The sequence below is a fragment of the Haplochromis burtoni genome, unplaced genomic scaffold (genome assembly GCF_018398535.1).
Source record: "Haplochromis burtoni strain Fernald_Lab_line unplaced genomic scaffold, NCSU_Asbu1 Contig_88, whole genome shotgun sequence".
Lineage (NCBI taxonomy): Eukaryota > Metazoa > Chordata > Actinopteri > Cichliformes > Cichlidae > Haplochromis > Haplochromis burtoni.
In genome coordinates this window covers 1,225,133-1,241,258 of record NW_024582449.1, presented here as the reverse complement: position 1 = coordinate 1,241,258, position 16,126 = coordinate 1,225,133, and the positions used below count along the sequence as shown (strand labels likewise).

Sequence of the window (16,126 nt, the reverse complement as noted above, 5' to 3'; positions counted from 1 at the left end):
GGGAAAGATTTTTTCCAGTGGATTAACTGAAATAAAGGTCATCGCTGCCTTTCATCAGACTGCGGTAAATAATGTTTCATCGTCATTTACAGGAATTAAGTAGATAAGCTTGGGTTTCAAACAGCCAAGTCTCAAGCTGCCAAAACAACTGCTCGTATTATTCTCTCCCTGTGTCCACTGTCCATGCATCATTAATATTCATTCACGCTAACAGTTTCTTGAATGCTTCCAACTCAAAGGGCTGAGTCTAACAAATGGACTTGCAATTGAAGGCTTGCACTCCAAATGTCACGTCTGCATGCTGTTCCATTTGTTTTGAATGCACTCCAAATGAAAAGCAATTTAAGAGCTCCAACCATTAGAAAGAGCCCTCACCATTGAAGTGCAAACTAAACCTTAATTAGGAAAATGATGATTGTTCAGTGCGTGCGCTCATTTTGCTTTACAATTAGCCAGCCCCTTTCCTTATACCACCCTCTGACAATTTATATACTTCAGCCTGTCTACATTTGCAAAATGTCAACATGCCAAAGATTAAATTAAAGCAGGTCTCTGTAAAGAAGACACATCTATCATATCAATCCTGACACAAGATTAACTGGTTGACATTTGTCTCCACTAAACCGGCACTATGGGACCTTATCCAGAAGATTCTCTATCAACGAGCCCTGTCAAACACACAAAGTGCATGATGGAGAATATAATTAAGTCAAATATCTGTTCTTTTTTTATTCCCCAAAGAACTCTTTAAGTTTTTACGCGTTTTGTTTGCGCTTGTACGTCAAGGAAGCGGTGGGATCATATTGTCGAAAATGTCCTTTCTGTCAGGTTGACCGCAGGTCAGAAGCTGCGCACACATATCTGTGTGTGCTGAGGCATGCTTAATAATGTGTGCCCACAGCCTCACGCTTCACCTGTTATAATACAGTGCAAATACATCCGGAATAATTAACAGTCTAATATGGAAAGATGATGTTTGATCAATCCAAATTGCCCATAGTGTGGCTCCAGTCAACAAAGCTGGAACAAACAAAAGCGAGCCTTTAAAACAGGGAAAGGTCATAGGATCAATAATTCATTTAAGAAGCTCCTTGGGATTGACTCTCAGTCAGCTTGTAATCAGGAGAGGAGATTTATTTATCTTAACCAGCATTAAATGCGCATTCCTAAGGTGGAAAAACATTGTGCCAAGTCGGTCGATTTTCACTGCCCTCGCAAGGCCACCGGTTTTTCTGTTTTATTTACCACCCACCACCTGGCAAGGTTGAGCTCTTTAATAGTACTTCAGCTGTGGACTAAGCATCTGTTAAAGAAAGTTTAGGGGAAGAAAGGGCAACAGAGAAAAGTCAAGGATAAGGACAAATCCAAGGATTGGAATGCAGGGAATCACCTTGTAGTTGTAGAGTTGTACAGTAACAGCATGCAACAATAATGAATGGGAAATTGTGCTTAATCTATTTTGAGCTACGCAGTATTATGCGTCTACTGGATAGGATAAAGGAGTGATAATATTAAATAACACCCGAGTCATGGTTTATTATAACTAAATGTGCCTGGAAAAGAATGTATTTTGCAGTGTTTTCAAATATTATCTAATAAGCAGGCTATTTTACACATGCAGCTTCGCGGGACTAGATTTGGGATTCACAGAGAAAGACACCTCCTCTGATTTAAATAATGCAGCTCTGCTGACTCGCGGGGGGATACGAGAGGCTATGTTGGCTCAAACGCTACAAACCTGCCTGGTTACAAAAGATTTACTGAGTCGACTCTCAAAGCCCATGTCCAGGTGGGGTGAAGAAATGGGATTTTGCAAAATGCAGTACCTCGAATTTCTCAACAACAGGTAACAATGTTGCTTTCCAGATGAGGCTGTATTATATCAGGTGCAGTTTTGTTTCCTGAATAAATGAATCGCCACTTTTATAGACTACTATATATTAATCAGCAGTTTAAGCTGGTGGGCATATAAAATGCATGAGGGAATCAGAGGTGGCATCTTAAAGGTTAAGGTTGGATCAAACTGCAGATAAATGTATTGTGACCATGGTCTTTCTCTGACCTTAACTAAAAGCTTCCAGTGCTTTAACATGACCACAAAAAGCGCGGCGGTGTTGTCGTGACCACAAGTGGATAATTTTCCACAATATTGGGTGTTCTTGCAAAGAAAAATACAATTATGTTAATAGGAAATTTAGTTTAAACAGACTTGTTTGTTTGCATATTCATCACCTCCTACCTAATGCGCAGTAAGTGGTTAAAATATTAAACAGTGACTTTTAGGATGCTCTCGTCATTTAATGTTTCTCAAAGAGACAGATGTTGGTTGAGTTTTTTGGTGTGTGTGTGTGTGTGTGTGTGTGCGCTCAACCAGCTGTCCTTGGCAAACAAATGACTATAAAGAAAGCATTTCATAGGCAATTGCATCAAGGAAGCAGCAGTATGGAGATTTGCTTCAATGTGTCACTCATCTCTTCTTTTTAGCTCGCTTGTAAGACCATATGGTTTACAGTTAGGAGACTACAAATGAGTTTGACTGACAATCTAATCAGGCTGTCTGCTTAGAAAAAAAACCTGACAATTTTCACAATTTAAACGGCGGCTAACACACAGCACGATAATGATATCAAGAACATGCTAGTTTTATCGTGGCGGTGACGGCGGCGGGGGAGATTTAGCCATGTATAGTTCAGCTTCTTCACCACCCCGACTTTTTCTCCCCTTCCACACCATGTAAATACTGTACCTGTCTGTAGATAATTTTCTAATGGAGTGCGTTGACATTGCAAACGCTTACTCTGCCATTTGCTCTAAATTTGTGCCTTTGTTAAATTGGATTCCAAATGCAATTATCTGCCAAGGTAATTCATGACACAGTAGCCCGTCGCAACGGCTCATTTGAAGGGATGCAGAGTCATTTATGAGTCATTTTGTAACAATACTGTATCTCTCCGAATAGGTGAGGCCCATGGGGAACTCGACAAGCTTTCTACATTTTGCGGGAAGGAAAGAATGAATGATTAGCTCCTTCCAATCCCTAGTTCCAAGGAGAGTGTTTAAAGCCATAATGCAAGCAAATGTCTGGCCTAGATCTGTTCAGTAATGAGTTGGAGCTCTATGATTAGACAAATCCATCACAAATGGCACAATTTGTATAATGTTTGGAAAAACATGGCCATTTTTATTCACCACGGGAAACTTTTCAAGGGAAATAATGTTGTTGGCAGATGAATTCTCAATATTAAGACCAGACTGGTTATAGCACTCGCTCAGAGGTAAGCTTATACACACAGCAGCGAGTCCTTTCTCTGTCTGGGCTTGGTGTGCAGCAAAGAAATGCTTACTTTTTCTCCTCTAGGCTTCTCAAATAAGAGAATTGTTTCTGATTCCGATTTCAAGAATACTACATTCCCGCCTTGGCTGCAAGTGGATTAATCCAGCTAAAGAGTAATTGCCCTTGCATTGTATTGACTCTGTGCATGAGGGAATTCAAATCACTTTTAAGTTTCAGTTCTGTAGGATTGGAGCCAGTACTTCAGGCAAGTTAAGGTGTTTATGTGAGTTCATTTAATTTGGAGTAAGACTGCAATGGTCCTATTAATGGATTAAAGGGCTGCATGTAAATGTAATGGTGTGAATCTGCTGACTGCCTAGGAAAACAGAGGACAAAGCGAATAAACAGTAGCGTGCCTGCTTTTAACAAATGCCGTCAAAGTACACTTAAGCCAGCCACAAAACACTCTCGATAGCTTATTGCTGGCTGACTGTCCAACAAGAGCCACTGTGCAGGTTGATTAGGGACACGAATGTGATTGTCTCTGTTCTTGTGCTGCCACACCTGCAAAACATTGCTTTAAACAGGATTGCATTGGTGTTATTTCTACAACCCTTTTCTCGTTTCTCATTTTGTGATATAAGCAAAACACAAATTGCTGCCCAGCCTGAAGCTGCACGTAGCGTCTGCTTGAATCTGGACCTCATTGACAAACTATTGAAACATCACAAGGGTGTTCATTATACTCGAGTTTGCCTGCATACAGCAACTGGATCTTACATTAGTCAAAATGTATATACTGTGTGCATGTTTGTGAAGTGACTGCACATTTCCTGCACTCTTCTCGTCTACATCGGAAGGCCTGACTTGGGCCATTAATGATTAATATTTCCCAGTGGGCACCGTAGCATAAGAGTTTTCATAAAAGCTGCTCACTGTCTAGCATTAATAGGAATGAAAGAACTTTTGAAATCTGTGAGAACAAAACTAATGGTGAAGATTTCTGTGCAGACAAAGCAGTAACTCACGAATCTCATTCTCACTGACAGACCAGTGTAAACATAAACACCAACTCAAACATCAGTTTTATTCTCCAAATATACAGAGCAAAAGCATCATAGATTCACAGACCGGTACAGTTAAAATACATCTTTTTCATTTTTTTCTTAGATACAGAGGGCCACCTCCTGAAAATAGTGGTTCACCCAAAAGAGCATTTACACGTTGCCTTTTTTATTACAATTACTGTATGGTTATGGTTCACTATTTATACAAATTCTTGCAATGACCATTTAAAGTACCTTCTGAGCCTCGTGTAGCATTTGCAAGTAGTTTGCGTTATTTGGAGTACAGAGCGAATCAACCAATGACGTTGAAGGGTACTCATTTGACTTCCAAAGGCATTCCTATTATACTTCCCATTTGCTTATGTGACTTGCTGCAAACTGTCTGCTGCAAACCAACCCGCACTGATTACCAATGCACCCTGCGAGACAAAGGAAACTCTGAGAGTTGTTTCCAGATGCTATTTTGTACAGGTCTTACACTTGGACTTTATTAAATTACTAACAAGGTATTGATTTGGTAGGAAAGAAAAAAGAAAGTGAGAGAAAAAGAGAGAAACTCAGTGACAGAAAGCATTTACACGGTTGAAAAAAAAGGCTTATTATGATCAGTTCAGAGGTTCAAATGGCACCTTCGCTAATGTGCTCCGTCATGCACAGTGACACCTATCATACACTGATGTAGATTTCAAATAACCCAAACTTGCAAAATCCCTTTGCAAGCGTGACAAAACCTTAGTACTAATGCTGAGTATTTCTTTATCTATTTTTTCCAAGTTATTTCAAACCAAGCAACATACTTTTTGCAATAAACAAACATAACATTGGCAATGAACAGAAAAAGCCATTATAAATTCCAGCCAGTGTCTTTCCTTCACACTGCTCCTAAGCTCTGTCTCTCACCTTAGAAACATTCTTATCCAGTGTTTTACAGGCTAGTCTTTAGCATCTCTGAAAAACAGTCTACGCTCCATGCTCTGCTCTGAAAGCGGTTGCTCTGTTTTATCAGGAAAGGGCAGCAACCCCTTGTAATTGTTCCGGGTCTTTGTGTTTATTCATCTGTTATGCCCTGGCATCTGTGCAGTGCTTGTAGCCAGGCAAACAGGCGCCGCCAGCACCAGCCGGCGAGGCGTCCACAGGTGAGCAGGGCAGACTCCGTCCCCACATGGGCTTTGATTCCCAAAGACTGACATGGCACTCACATCCTCTAGTACTCTCATGCCCACTGTAGCTGTTGCCATTCTGGAGGGTGGGGGGAGGTGGGACAGAAGGCTGGCCTATCAAATATTTATCTGTTTGCTGTGCAGTGTGCAGATTCTCTGGACTGGGAAAATGCATTATGTTTGGATCAGTGCAAAAGCTGCATCAGATAGAGGAAACGATCCATTTTTAGAAGGACAGCAAATTTGTTTTGTTTTCATGAAGAGAGTTGCTAAAAGTCTGTATGGCAAGTTTCAAACTGGCACATTTTTAGAATTCCGATCATGTGAATGTAAAGTAATGCATAACATATGGACACTTTATTCTGTATTTTTTTTAATCCCCCAAAGTAGATTGCACTGTAATTGAATGTTGATGATATCAGTGAAATAATTTAATTCTACCCTCATAAATGCGGAGAGAAAAATAAATGAAAAACTGCGACACCCGTACTTGACAGCCATGGTGGTGCCAAATGCAATATATTGCTGGACATCTGGGCATCTCTCAGAGGGGCTGCAAGAATATCGCCTCTTACTGTATTTCACTTCAAAGCTGTCCTGGCTATGCTTAGCTTCTCATCCTATAGCCTCGTGTGTGCTCGTTGTGAGTAAGTTTTCCCTGTGAGATCTGGGGGAGGAGAAAACTGCTCGCACGAGCTTTTCATGTAGTTTGTGTGAAACGGCGAGGTTGATGATTTTTTGTTTTGTTTTGGACAGGAAACAAAGAAAGGAAACATCGTCTGTCTTTACAGTTCTGATGCCATGTGGTGTTTGTTGAGCTCTGGAATAGTGGAATCTGAATGAGAAAGAAAACCCGGAAAAAAATTATATACAGAGAAAGACAGCATTAGAGATTTATATACAGTCTGCTAAGTGCCAAGCTGGATTATCAGCGTTGAAACAGAGCTTTTTGTCTTAAGCTGTACAATGGGCACCAATCCATTTGTAAAATTAGAGTCCAAACCGCCGCCACTCAAGTGGAAAACCCCATTCAAATGCCTTGAATATAATCATATGTAAAGTGGTTACAACAACAACTTGCTTTTGTTGGAAACACGGTGCTTGTTTTTTTCATGGGTTGAGAGGCAGATTTTGTAGTTTCAGGCTCACACAGGTTCATTCCAATTGACTGCTGCACTACATATGGAACAACTACCTTATTAGGTTTTCATCACACAAAACATTTATAGTTTTGTGTGATGTTTGTGTTTGATTTGACAAAACAAAGATGACAATGACATTGTGAGCCACCCTTTTTAAGTTGTTTTTTTTCTTTTTTTACAGTAATTTTTCAGGAAGTCCGCTATATTTTACAGATCTGATAAAATAACAAACAGTATGGCTTGAAAGTAAGACCTTGAAAGTGCACAGACATGAGGCTACTGAATGCTATAATTAAATGTGATGTGGGTGCAATACGTAACTGCAGCTATTGCAAAAAAAAGGATCTGTGTTTACTGTGAAGGGATGCTCTTATCAAAGCCTGTTAACACAGCTTAAGGTCAACAGCAATCTACGGTAGCATCCACGTGTTGTAGCATTAAGACTAAAATACGTTGGCTCTTTAGCTACACGGCATCTGCAGTGTTCCTTGCAAACCCTTTTTGATCAAAGCATGTGCAGTGTTGGACTATGACACCAGGTGAACTATGACAGGCTCACCTTAAGCATTTTACACAAAGTACGAGTGTTTCTGGTGCAAGTTAAATCACTACTCTGAATATATTCTCAACTAAAACAATTACAATGCCAGTGATTGAAAAATAAAGCCGATCCATACATGTCACACGAGCGTGGATAACAAAAACTAAGAATGCACCCAACAAGCCACCATCAGCCCCCGCAGCAGCTCTGAATGAATAGCAGACATCAAAATAAAACCATTTTTTTCTCTAAATTTGCTTGTTATGTCCCTTGATGAGCAGCACAATCACACATGGGTATACAGTCAGGATGCACTAAGCTCCAGCGTCAACAGTGATATCGACAAAAGCAATGGGATAACCACACAATAAGAAGCTAAAATATCATGTTTACATTTCCTTTAGCAGGGAACCTCAAGTACATGGTTGATGGTCTGTGGTGTTACAAGGAGAAATTCACAAGTACAACTCATTTTGGCTTTCCTGCTGCAGTTTCGGAGCTGGATTTTGGCGCAGTGACACCACGGTGGATGCAGCTCCCCCACCTGAAGAACTGATGGGGTACATCAATCTGGCTTCGTCAAAGTTTGTATTGACCCAGTTCAAGCAGTTCAAACAGACCCTCAAGGCAAGTAGATGTGGACAAGAAGAGGCGCTCATGTCTCATTTATAGTCATCCATGAGGGAAATCAGAGTCAGAAATTAGACGCTAGAAAAGAAATTACAGTCGCGTATGTACACTGATATTCTTTTATCGCAGAGTCTCAAAGTAAAATAATGACTCAGGGATTTAAAATGAGATCTCGGCCCTTCTTTATCTGCTCAGCTCTGTGGCCCAGATACAGCTGCGGAGAGGAAAAACAACCGCTGTTTTCAGCGCTTCAAACGTCTGTGGGCATATGGAGGAAGTTTTCTTACACCTACACAGGAGACGAGTTTGAACAAGCCGAGCTTAACGTACAGTGTTTAAAGGGAAAGTGGGAGTGGAGGAGAGAAAAAAAGGTGTTGTTTTAACAACTTAAAACCACATGCACATTGAATTTTGTGCTTCAAACTACAAGAGAGCAGCAGGACACTGGCTTGCGCTCATTAGCAGACAGTTTGTGCTGAGTGCCAAAACACTCATGACAACACTTCCAGTTTTTCGTCTTCAAAAAAGCGAAAGTGGTCCATCCCAAGAGTGCTGATTGTCACAGAAGCCTTGTTTTCCTGCCCTCTGATCGGTCAACAGTGTCACTGCAAAACCCAAAAGTTTAAACGCTGTACTCGTGCAGTGTTTGTGTTGGCAAATAACCTCTCTGTGGCACAAAGCAGGGAATTGATGAGTTGAGCATGAGCGAAATATAAGGCTTCTTGATCCTTTTTTTTTTTTTTTTTTTGGGGACACTGGGAAGTCTAAACAAGTCACATGGTGCATTAAAGCCCCAGTGTCTTCAGGCATCCACAGAAAACACCTACTGACATTGTTCTTTTTAGGCGCTCCTCGGAGCTGGTTCTTTCAGTTTTACAATCCTAGCTGGTTTGTTTCACCCCTTTCCACAAGCCCTTCCCTCCCAAGAGGTCAGACATGGGTCTGCATGCGCTTCTGGAGGGGTCGGGTGAGGTCTGAGTTCTGTGAGGAGGATTGGGAATAGTGGGATGAGGAGGAGGCGGAGGCCTTGCTGTCTTTGTCGAACTGCACGTAGCCGTCTGGCTTACTGTAGCTGCTGACGCTGCTGTCACACTGCGTGTCGATAAAAGAGCTGGAGTCGCTGAGCGAGCCGCGCTGGAACTCCCGCTCGCAAAGCTCAATGGAGCTGCTGCCCATGCCCAGCACGAAGCGTTGGCTGTAATCATACAGTCGGTTGGGACCAGCTCCAAGAGTGGAATAGATGTTGGTGAAGGACATGCCCGTCGGTACCCGCTGCTTTCCCAGGGTACCTGTGTTGGTGGGGTTCCTCACCTCAGTGGTAGGGTTCCCTGTCATGGTAGGTGTGTGATGCTCCTTGAAGGTATTTACACTGTAGTAGCCATTTGTAGGGTCCTATTGAAAACACATGAAGGAAAGATTCTTTAGAGCTATACATCTATATATCACATATGCACACAAAGGAAAAAGAAGAAAGGGAAGAAAAACAAACAAATCTTATTTGTTTATATGTGAATGTACCTCTATCCTCAAAGCGCAACAGAAGTCAAGGTCAAACTGACAATAATTAACATTCAAACTGCTGAAATAAATAAGGAAAGAGTCTGCGGTCTGTGTAGGAAAAAAATTAAATAACTTTAAGAAAGAAAGACAAGAAAAAACAACACTGGTGAGGCTTAGGGGTAGGATTTAGTTAGCCCCCACACAGACCTTAAAATCATGTCTCTTGCTAATTAGGCAGGCCTTGATGATTCATAGTTTGGCATCCAATGTGTCATAGCAAAGTTCACTCTCATACTGGCTTTAATTGGACCTAAATGGATTGTAGTGTTTATAATTTCATGTATGCACCTAAATGGCTTCTGAGACCAGAGCTGTGCCACTTGTTTGTCTGCTTGGCTGCAGGCACTGTGCTGTTGCTAAGGGTCCAGTTAGGGTATGTGTCAGTTTTTTTTTTCTTCTTCTCTTTTTTTCATGTCCTTGTGTGAACGGATGTAAATGTCAAGCATAGTGAGCATGGTGGCAAATCCCAAAAGAAGAATGCTCATAATGGGGAAATGAGAGAGACGACCTGAGAGGATGCTCGTTATGCTTGTCATTACCAGAAAGCAGACAGGGAGATTGTTTGCGCCTGCCCTTTATCACTTGTTCAGTCCCCTTTTGCTCTTGCCTCATGCAAGGTGTCATTAGCCGGGATCAAAAAAAAAAAAAAAAAATCAAGCATGACAGAGAGAGCAGGTAAGAAGGCGAAAAAGAAAGAAGTGCACTCGCAAACGATAATGTCAGCCGTCATTTGGACAAAACAAAAACGTTTGTGTGAGGCTTGTCGTCTCCAGCAAGTTGAGCGTGAAGAGGCAAGATCTTCACAAGATGACCTGCTTAAGTTCAAACCAAGTATCAGAACGGCGAAGAAAGATGATTTAAATGACTATGAATGTGACAGACAGGCTGGTCTGAATATGGCACTTGCATGAGTTTTACAAAGAATCACCCCCAAAAAAGAAAATAGCCAGTGAGTAGCAGTACTCTTGGAAAAAATGCTTTGTTGATGTCAGAGGTCGGAGGAGAATGGCCACGTTGCTTCGAGTTGTTAGGAAGGCCACAGTAACACTCACTAGAAATAAGATCTGCAGAGGAGCATCTCTAGAGCAGACAGGCTACAGCTGACAGAAGAGCACACCGATTGTCACTCCTGTCAGCTAAGAACAAGAGACTGAGGCTACAATTCCTACGGGCTATAGACAATTGGAAAGAACAATTTTCTATAGCCAATTTGCTGCACCATTCAGATGGCAGGGTTAGAATTTGGCATAAAGAATGGATCCAACCCAATCTGTGTCAAGTGTTTAGGCTGGTTTTTCTTGATTTAATGGTGTGGGCTGATATTTTCTTGGCATATTTTGGGCCCCTGAATGCTTTAACCTATCAAAGTATTGATAGGGTATAACATTATACATTATCGGGTGGGTGAAGAAACATCATTTAGCTTTTTATAATTAATCTATATCAATCTGTATGGAATAACACAAAAAAATAATTACTGCATTTCAAACAGGCGATGCCCTCTAAAATCTGTCACTACTGGCATTATCCCTTCATGAATGCTCAGTCCTGAAGAATATTTTAGCGCTTATGCTCTGCACATGCCCTCTGCACCTGCTTGACCTGCGATGTGCTTCCATGTTTTTTTTTTTTGCTAATCAAGTAGTCAGCTCTACTAAAGAGAAAAAAAAGTAGTATAGAGGCATCTACTTGCACACTGGCTGCCAGACCGCCTACATTCTCCCATCAGACCTTCATCCCTGCTGTGAGGCTTGCCTAAACAGGCTGGAGTGGTGCTCACTCCACAGGCCATCTGGCAGGTCTGTGCCCACTGTGCCCCACAGCGGTGGCCATCTCACTCCCTGCTAGCAATATGTCCACTGCTAAAACACTCTTTCAGGACCTGCTGGCCATCATTAAAAATGTGTCAGATCTTAGATGCTGATGACAGGTACATTGATGACCAACAGCCACCGCTGTTATGGCATAGCCTAGCTTCCATCCTGTTTTACAGGGCAACATAATGAAGCCTCACTCTTGAATCAGTCCAGAGCTGTAAGGTGGTCCCGTATCCCCAATGGACTATTAGGATCATTCAACCGGAGCGCTGCTGCTCATATGCACAAGGCTGCTGAGACAGTGGAAAGGGAAAGAAGGTAAATGGTACTATTTCAGTGCTGGTGCATAAAGAGAGGATCAGACAGCACATTGTCGCTGTCTGTTTTACTGACCTATCTGCAAATGTTTTTCAGATAAGGTGATAGCCCGATCTATTTTATGCTACTGCCATCACATCTTGTCACACAGGATTCAGCAAGAGATCCCTTGTTTAAGTGCTATCTGAAAGGATCAGAGATTGTGTTCCCTTGTCAACTAGCTGGCATTTACCCCAGTGCCTCACCTGCTGGAAAACCCCAGTTCAAGCCAGGTGAAATCTGTCTGGAAATGCGGTCTTCCTCTGCTTTATCCTTACTTTCACTGAGAGAATTAGTGACCTCACGCAGGTTATCAGTCTCACTATCTTTGTTCTCTAATAGGGATGTCTAGGGCAGGGCTACTTTACAGCCAAATCCCTCTTTTACACCTAAGAGCATGAACTACTCTTTTAGGTCAGAGGCTATCTTACTACAGGCCTTTTTTCTCCACAGTAATGTAGAAGAGGTGTTTCAATGGCTCTGCCTGATGCACACTCGGTCTCATTATGTTTTGCCCACGGCTACTAGACAGACACAACAGCTGCTTGTCCACCACAGAGGACACTTACTGTTTAGCGCTGGTTTTCTCACAGTCTGTATGATGCTGTCACGCAAGCCTACATACATGCAGCAGCAGGAGCAGACCTTCTGGCACACATATGGCTTCCGTGTGCACGCTGCAAGAACTTTATCCTCATCCACAGTCTTTCTCCGAGGGATGGAAGTGTCACACATCTGCACAAGACCATGTGCATCTTTCCATGCCCCTTCATGGGTTTCTATCTGCACACTGTATCTGAGTCCTGACAGACTCAATCCCTTTTAAGCATGCTGGACAGTTGATGACGTGTTGTCAGATCTAGCCTTTTCATGCACGTGCCATGAGGTGTTCCACTAATCCCATCATTGTTTTTTAAAGGAGTGTTTTCCACACAGAGATCCATGATAAATGAAGAACACCTGAACGCTTTAACGCACTTCACACACAGCTGCAATCTCATGTCCTTTTGCTGTGTGTAGACATTGCTGTTAGCAGTGGGGCATTGGCTACAACCAGCTATGTTCTTATCTTATTATTTAGCGAGAGACTCTGGGAGATGCTCTGTCAATATTGGCATAGCGCTATAAGATGCAGGTCCCACTGACTTGGCCTGTGTTGCTTCTTTGTGATAAAGAAAAAGTTGACTTACTGGTAGCAGATCTCGGGTCATGCAGTTGTTTTGAACAGAAGAGACCTAAGAAATCCTTTTGTGAAGCAGAAAATTTCTTCTTGAAAATTTTGCTTAAGTGGAGGGATACACCTAATACCAACAACTAGAGGACTACACCTATATTCTATCCTGTATTCCTTCTCTCTCCCCAACTGATCACAGCAGATGGCAGGGAGTTTTTCTTTCCCAAAGTGCTTCTCATAAGAGGTCATATGATTGTCGGGTTTATCTCCATATGTTTTATTGTAGGGTCTACCTTACAATATAAAGCGCCTTGAGGCGACTGCTGTTGTGATTTGGCGCAGTATAAATAAAATTTAAATATTTATACAATGTGTGTTTACCATACATAACCTGTGATAGTTTATATTGAATTGGTGACCAAGTGAAAATCCAATGGTTTTAAACTGCAGTATTAATATTGACCAAGACTAGAAAAACTGAAACATGTAGAACAGATGGTGGCCATCCTTCACTTGATGGTACTTAAAAGGGTTTCGAGATCTGCAAAACTCAGCATGAATCATTTATTACAAGCGGTTAAGTCTCTTTACGTGCGATAGGAGAACTAAAGTGACCCTAGGTAAAGTGCCTCACATCTGTTTTACTGCCATGTAAATGGGAAGGTGGAATTGTTTTAAGTGCATTTTAACCAGAAAATCCCTTAAGATTAAAATCTCTTCTTCAAAGGACACCTGGTCCAAAGGTGCATCATTCCAAAACTTTATTACGTCCACTGACATATTGAATAACAAACATTTCATTAGACGCGATTGCAATGACATATTTGCCAACGAGTCTGCTGTAGAGCTCCAAATAATTATGAAAATAAAATGAAGAAGAAACATCTCCCCGAGGTTAAGAGGCTCATATTTTCTAAATAGAGCATTTGTGTCCTGTTCTTTGCCACTGTGAACATGGAGTAAGACTCACCTGCTCATGGTGTCACCACCTGTTAAGTGTTTTTGTGATTTTCTGACAGATTTCTTTGAAACAACACGACCCCCATCCACTAGTGTCTCTAAGTTCAACCGCTCTCTGATTTCATGAGCCACTTTGGCTGAGAAGCTAATTATTAAAATCAAACCCATAACAGGAATAATTTGCCTCTGGACTTACTTTGGAAAACTCATGTGTAGCAGAAGAGGGATTAATGCTTTTCAGCTATTTTAGTTCCAGAGTTGAAGACCACCATCTGCCCCAAAGGCATTCTCTCTCTTCCTCTCACCACTTCTTTTTTTTTTTTTTTGTCTTTCCACTTTTGTTCTCCTACGTTCGCGCCTTCACGCTGTCATCATTCACAAGCCGTACCTTTATGTGCTGATACTCCTTCTCTTCCTCTTGCAACACCTCCAGCTGCTTCAGAACAGATTCCTGCTGGAACTCTTCTCGTTCAACCTACGTAGAAATCAAGCAAAAGCATCTAAGAATCTGTGTAGCTTCCCAAGCTCTCCCACAAAAAGAGACATTTTGAGATGGATGGGTTCAACTTTTATCACTTGTTCTTTAAAAAAAAAATCACTCAGACATGCTTCACCTTAACTCTGGGCTTGCAGGCACCATTAATAATTTATCCATGAATATCTTTTATTTATCTTTACAAAATGCAGATTTGTGAAGTAGATACGCTCATTTTCTCGCTCTAACATCAAGTGTCGACCGTATTTTGTAATTTGAAAAGAAATCATTATTTTGAAGGAAAAATTTAATCCAAGAGCTTTAACTACAAATAGACCAGCCCTGGAGCAAACTGCATTAAATCCAAAACACTGGTAGAGCTCAAAAGAGGAAGCTGTTCTTTTTTGTGTCTAGCAGGCATGTGGATGCAGAGAGTACACCCACTGTAGGATTACCCAGTATACATCAGCATCCCCATAGTTAAAATGTATCGGGGTCTGTTCTCCTCACAGCGTCGTTGTTATCATGATGATATATATACACCCTACGCCTTGACAGCACATATACAACCCGCATGCCTTTCTGTTCTTCCATTACTCATGAAGTGAAGTATTCCACAGAAAATCCCCATACTAATTGCAGACCGCATTCATTACCTGTCCGCCAAAGAGAACATGCAACAACAGGGCCGAGATTCAATATTTGCAAAAGAACATGAGAAGAAGTAAAGTGGAAAGTAGTATTTTGTGACACTCACACTCACCATCAGTTGTTTCATGGAGGTGTGCTCTTCATTTTCTCGGGCTGCATTGTGGTCCTTGTGCACAATCTCCACCCGGATGTCATTTTTTGCCGACACGACTCCTTTCAGATCTAGCATAAGCAGACGCCACATATATCTTAATAAGACGGATAAACACTATTCTGTATTTGTTGACATTATAATTTCCCCCCAGTGCAGTTTGCAGTGTTACAGAATTTAACAGAGATCCCTGGGTTTGTTTTGTTAGAGCTCTCCCACTTCCCGAAGACAACACAAAGCGTTATTAATCACTTGTTTCCTGCCAACACAGGATTACGTTTGTTTTTTTTTTCTGCATATATATGCAATCTCACATAGCTTTCCTCGGTGGCTCATTCTGTTTGGGACAAAGCTGGTGTTATACTGTCATATAACAAAGTCTTACTTTCTGTCTTAATTTTGCTTGCAAGTTCTCTCTGGTGAGCACAGATGGAGACGGGCAGTGAGGGCATAACCAGGTGCGCTTCCTCTGTAGTGTACAGACAATAGACATGCTGAAGGGACCAGTAGCACAGTGTGGTTCTTGGATAGAGATAGTGGCTGAGTGCCTCTAACCTGAGTCACTTGGTACTGTATATGGGTGGGTGGCAATGAACACGGCGCATGATGTAAATAGCTTTAAATGAATGCAGCCAGACTGAGAGTGCATGAAATGAGCCCTTATCACAATCTGTCTATCTCGGCACCAAAAGAAAAAAAAGATGTCCATCACAACCACTGATTTCATCTCCTATTAAATGTGACACTACGTTCCTGAAGATAACTTGCATCGGTAATTTCTGGCTGGCGATGCCTCCGTGTGTTTTATTTTTATGTAGATGGCCCATTTTTAAGACACCTCAAGTCACAATTTGCGAACGATCCAATTTGTAAAACATTAAAATTAAAACTACATAGATGGACATTTTTTTATGTGCTTGTGGGAAAAAAATGCAGTGCTCTAGCATGCATGCTTCAGAGGCAACACTGGAAAGGAGACGTACTTCTCTGGGAGCGGGTGCAGCAGAACGCTCCGATGGTGCCCATGAGGACAATGACGGCCACGAAAGCTCCCACGGCAATGCCGATGATCACCGCCACTGGGAGAGATTCTGTATAGAGCAACAACAACAAAAAACAAACATGTTCTTCTACAATGACTTAACAACAACATTTTATATGCACTTC

General features: G+C 41.7%; 1 protein-coding gene across 8 annotated transcripts in view; it reads right to left on the bottom strand.

Annotated features, from left to right (window-relative positions):
* Window positions 1–4,347: 4,347 nt before the first annotated feature.
* kirrel3b (kirre like nephrin family adhesion molecule 3b) overlaps window positions 4,348–16,126 on the bottom strand; it is a 165,094-nt gene continuing 153,315 nt past the window's right edge. For 3 of the 8 annotated variants that reach the window (XM_042222547.1, XM_042222549.1, XM_005927299.3), the window contains exons 13-17: window positions 15,943–16,050; window positions 15,345–15,428; window positions 14,915–15,030; window positions 14,071–14,157; window positions 4,348–9,206 (exon numbers count right to left, since the gene is read on the bottom strand). In XM_042222547.1, coding sequence (XP_042078481.1) covers window positions 8,745–9,206; window positions 14,071–14,157; window positions 14,915–15,030; window positions 15,345–15,428; window positions 15,943–16,050 — 857 coding nt within the window. In that variant the 3' untranslated portion in view covers window positions 4,348–8,744. The remainder of the gene's footprint in view (window positions 9,207–14,070; window positions 14,158–14,914; window positions 15,031–15,344; window positions 15,429–15,942; window positions 16,051–16,126) is intronic. The other 5 variants (XM_042222550.1, XM_042222552.1, XM_042222551.1 and 2 more) reach the window with 3 other exon arrangements.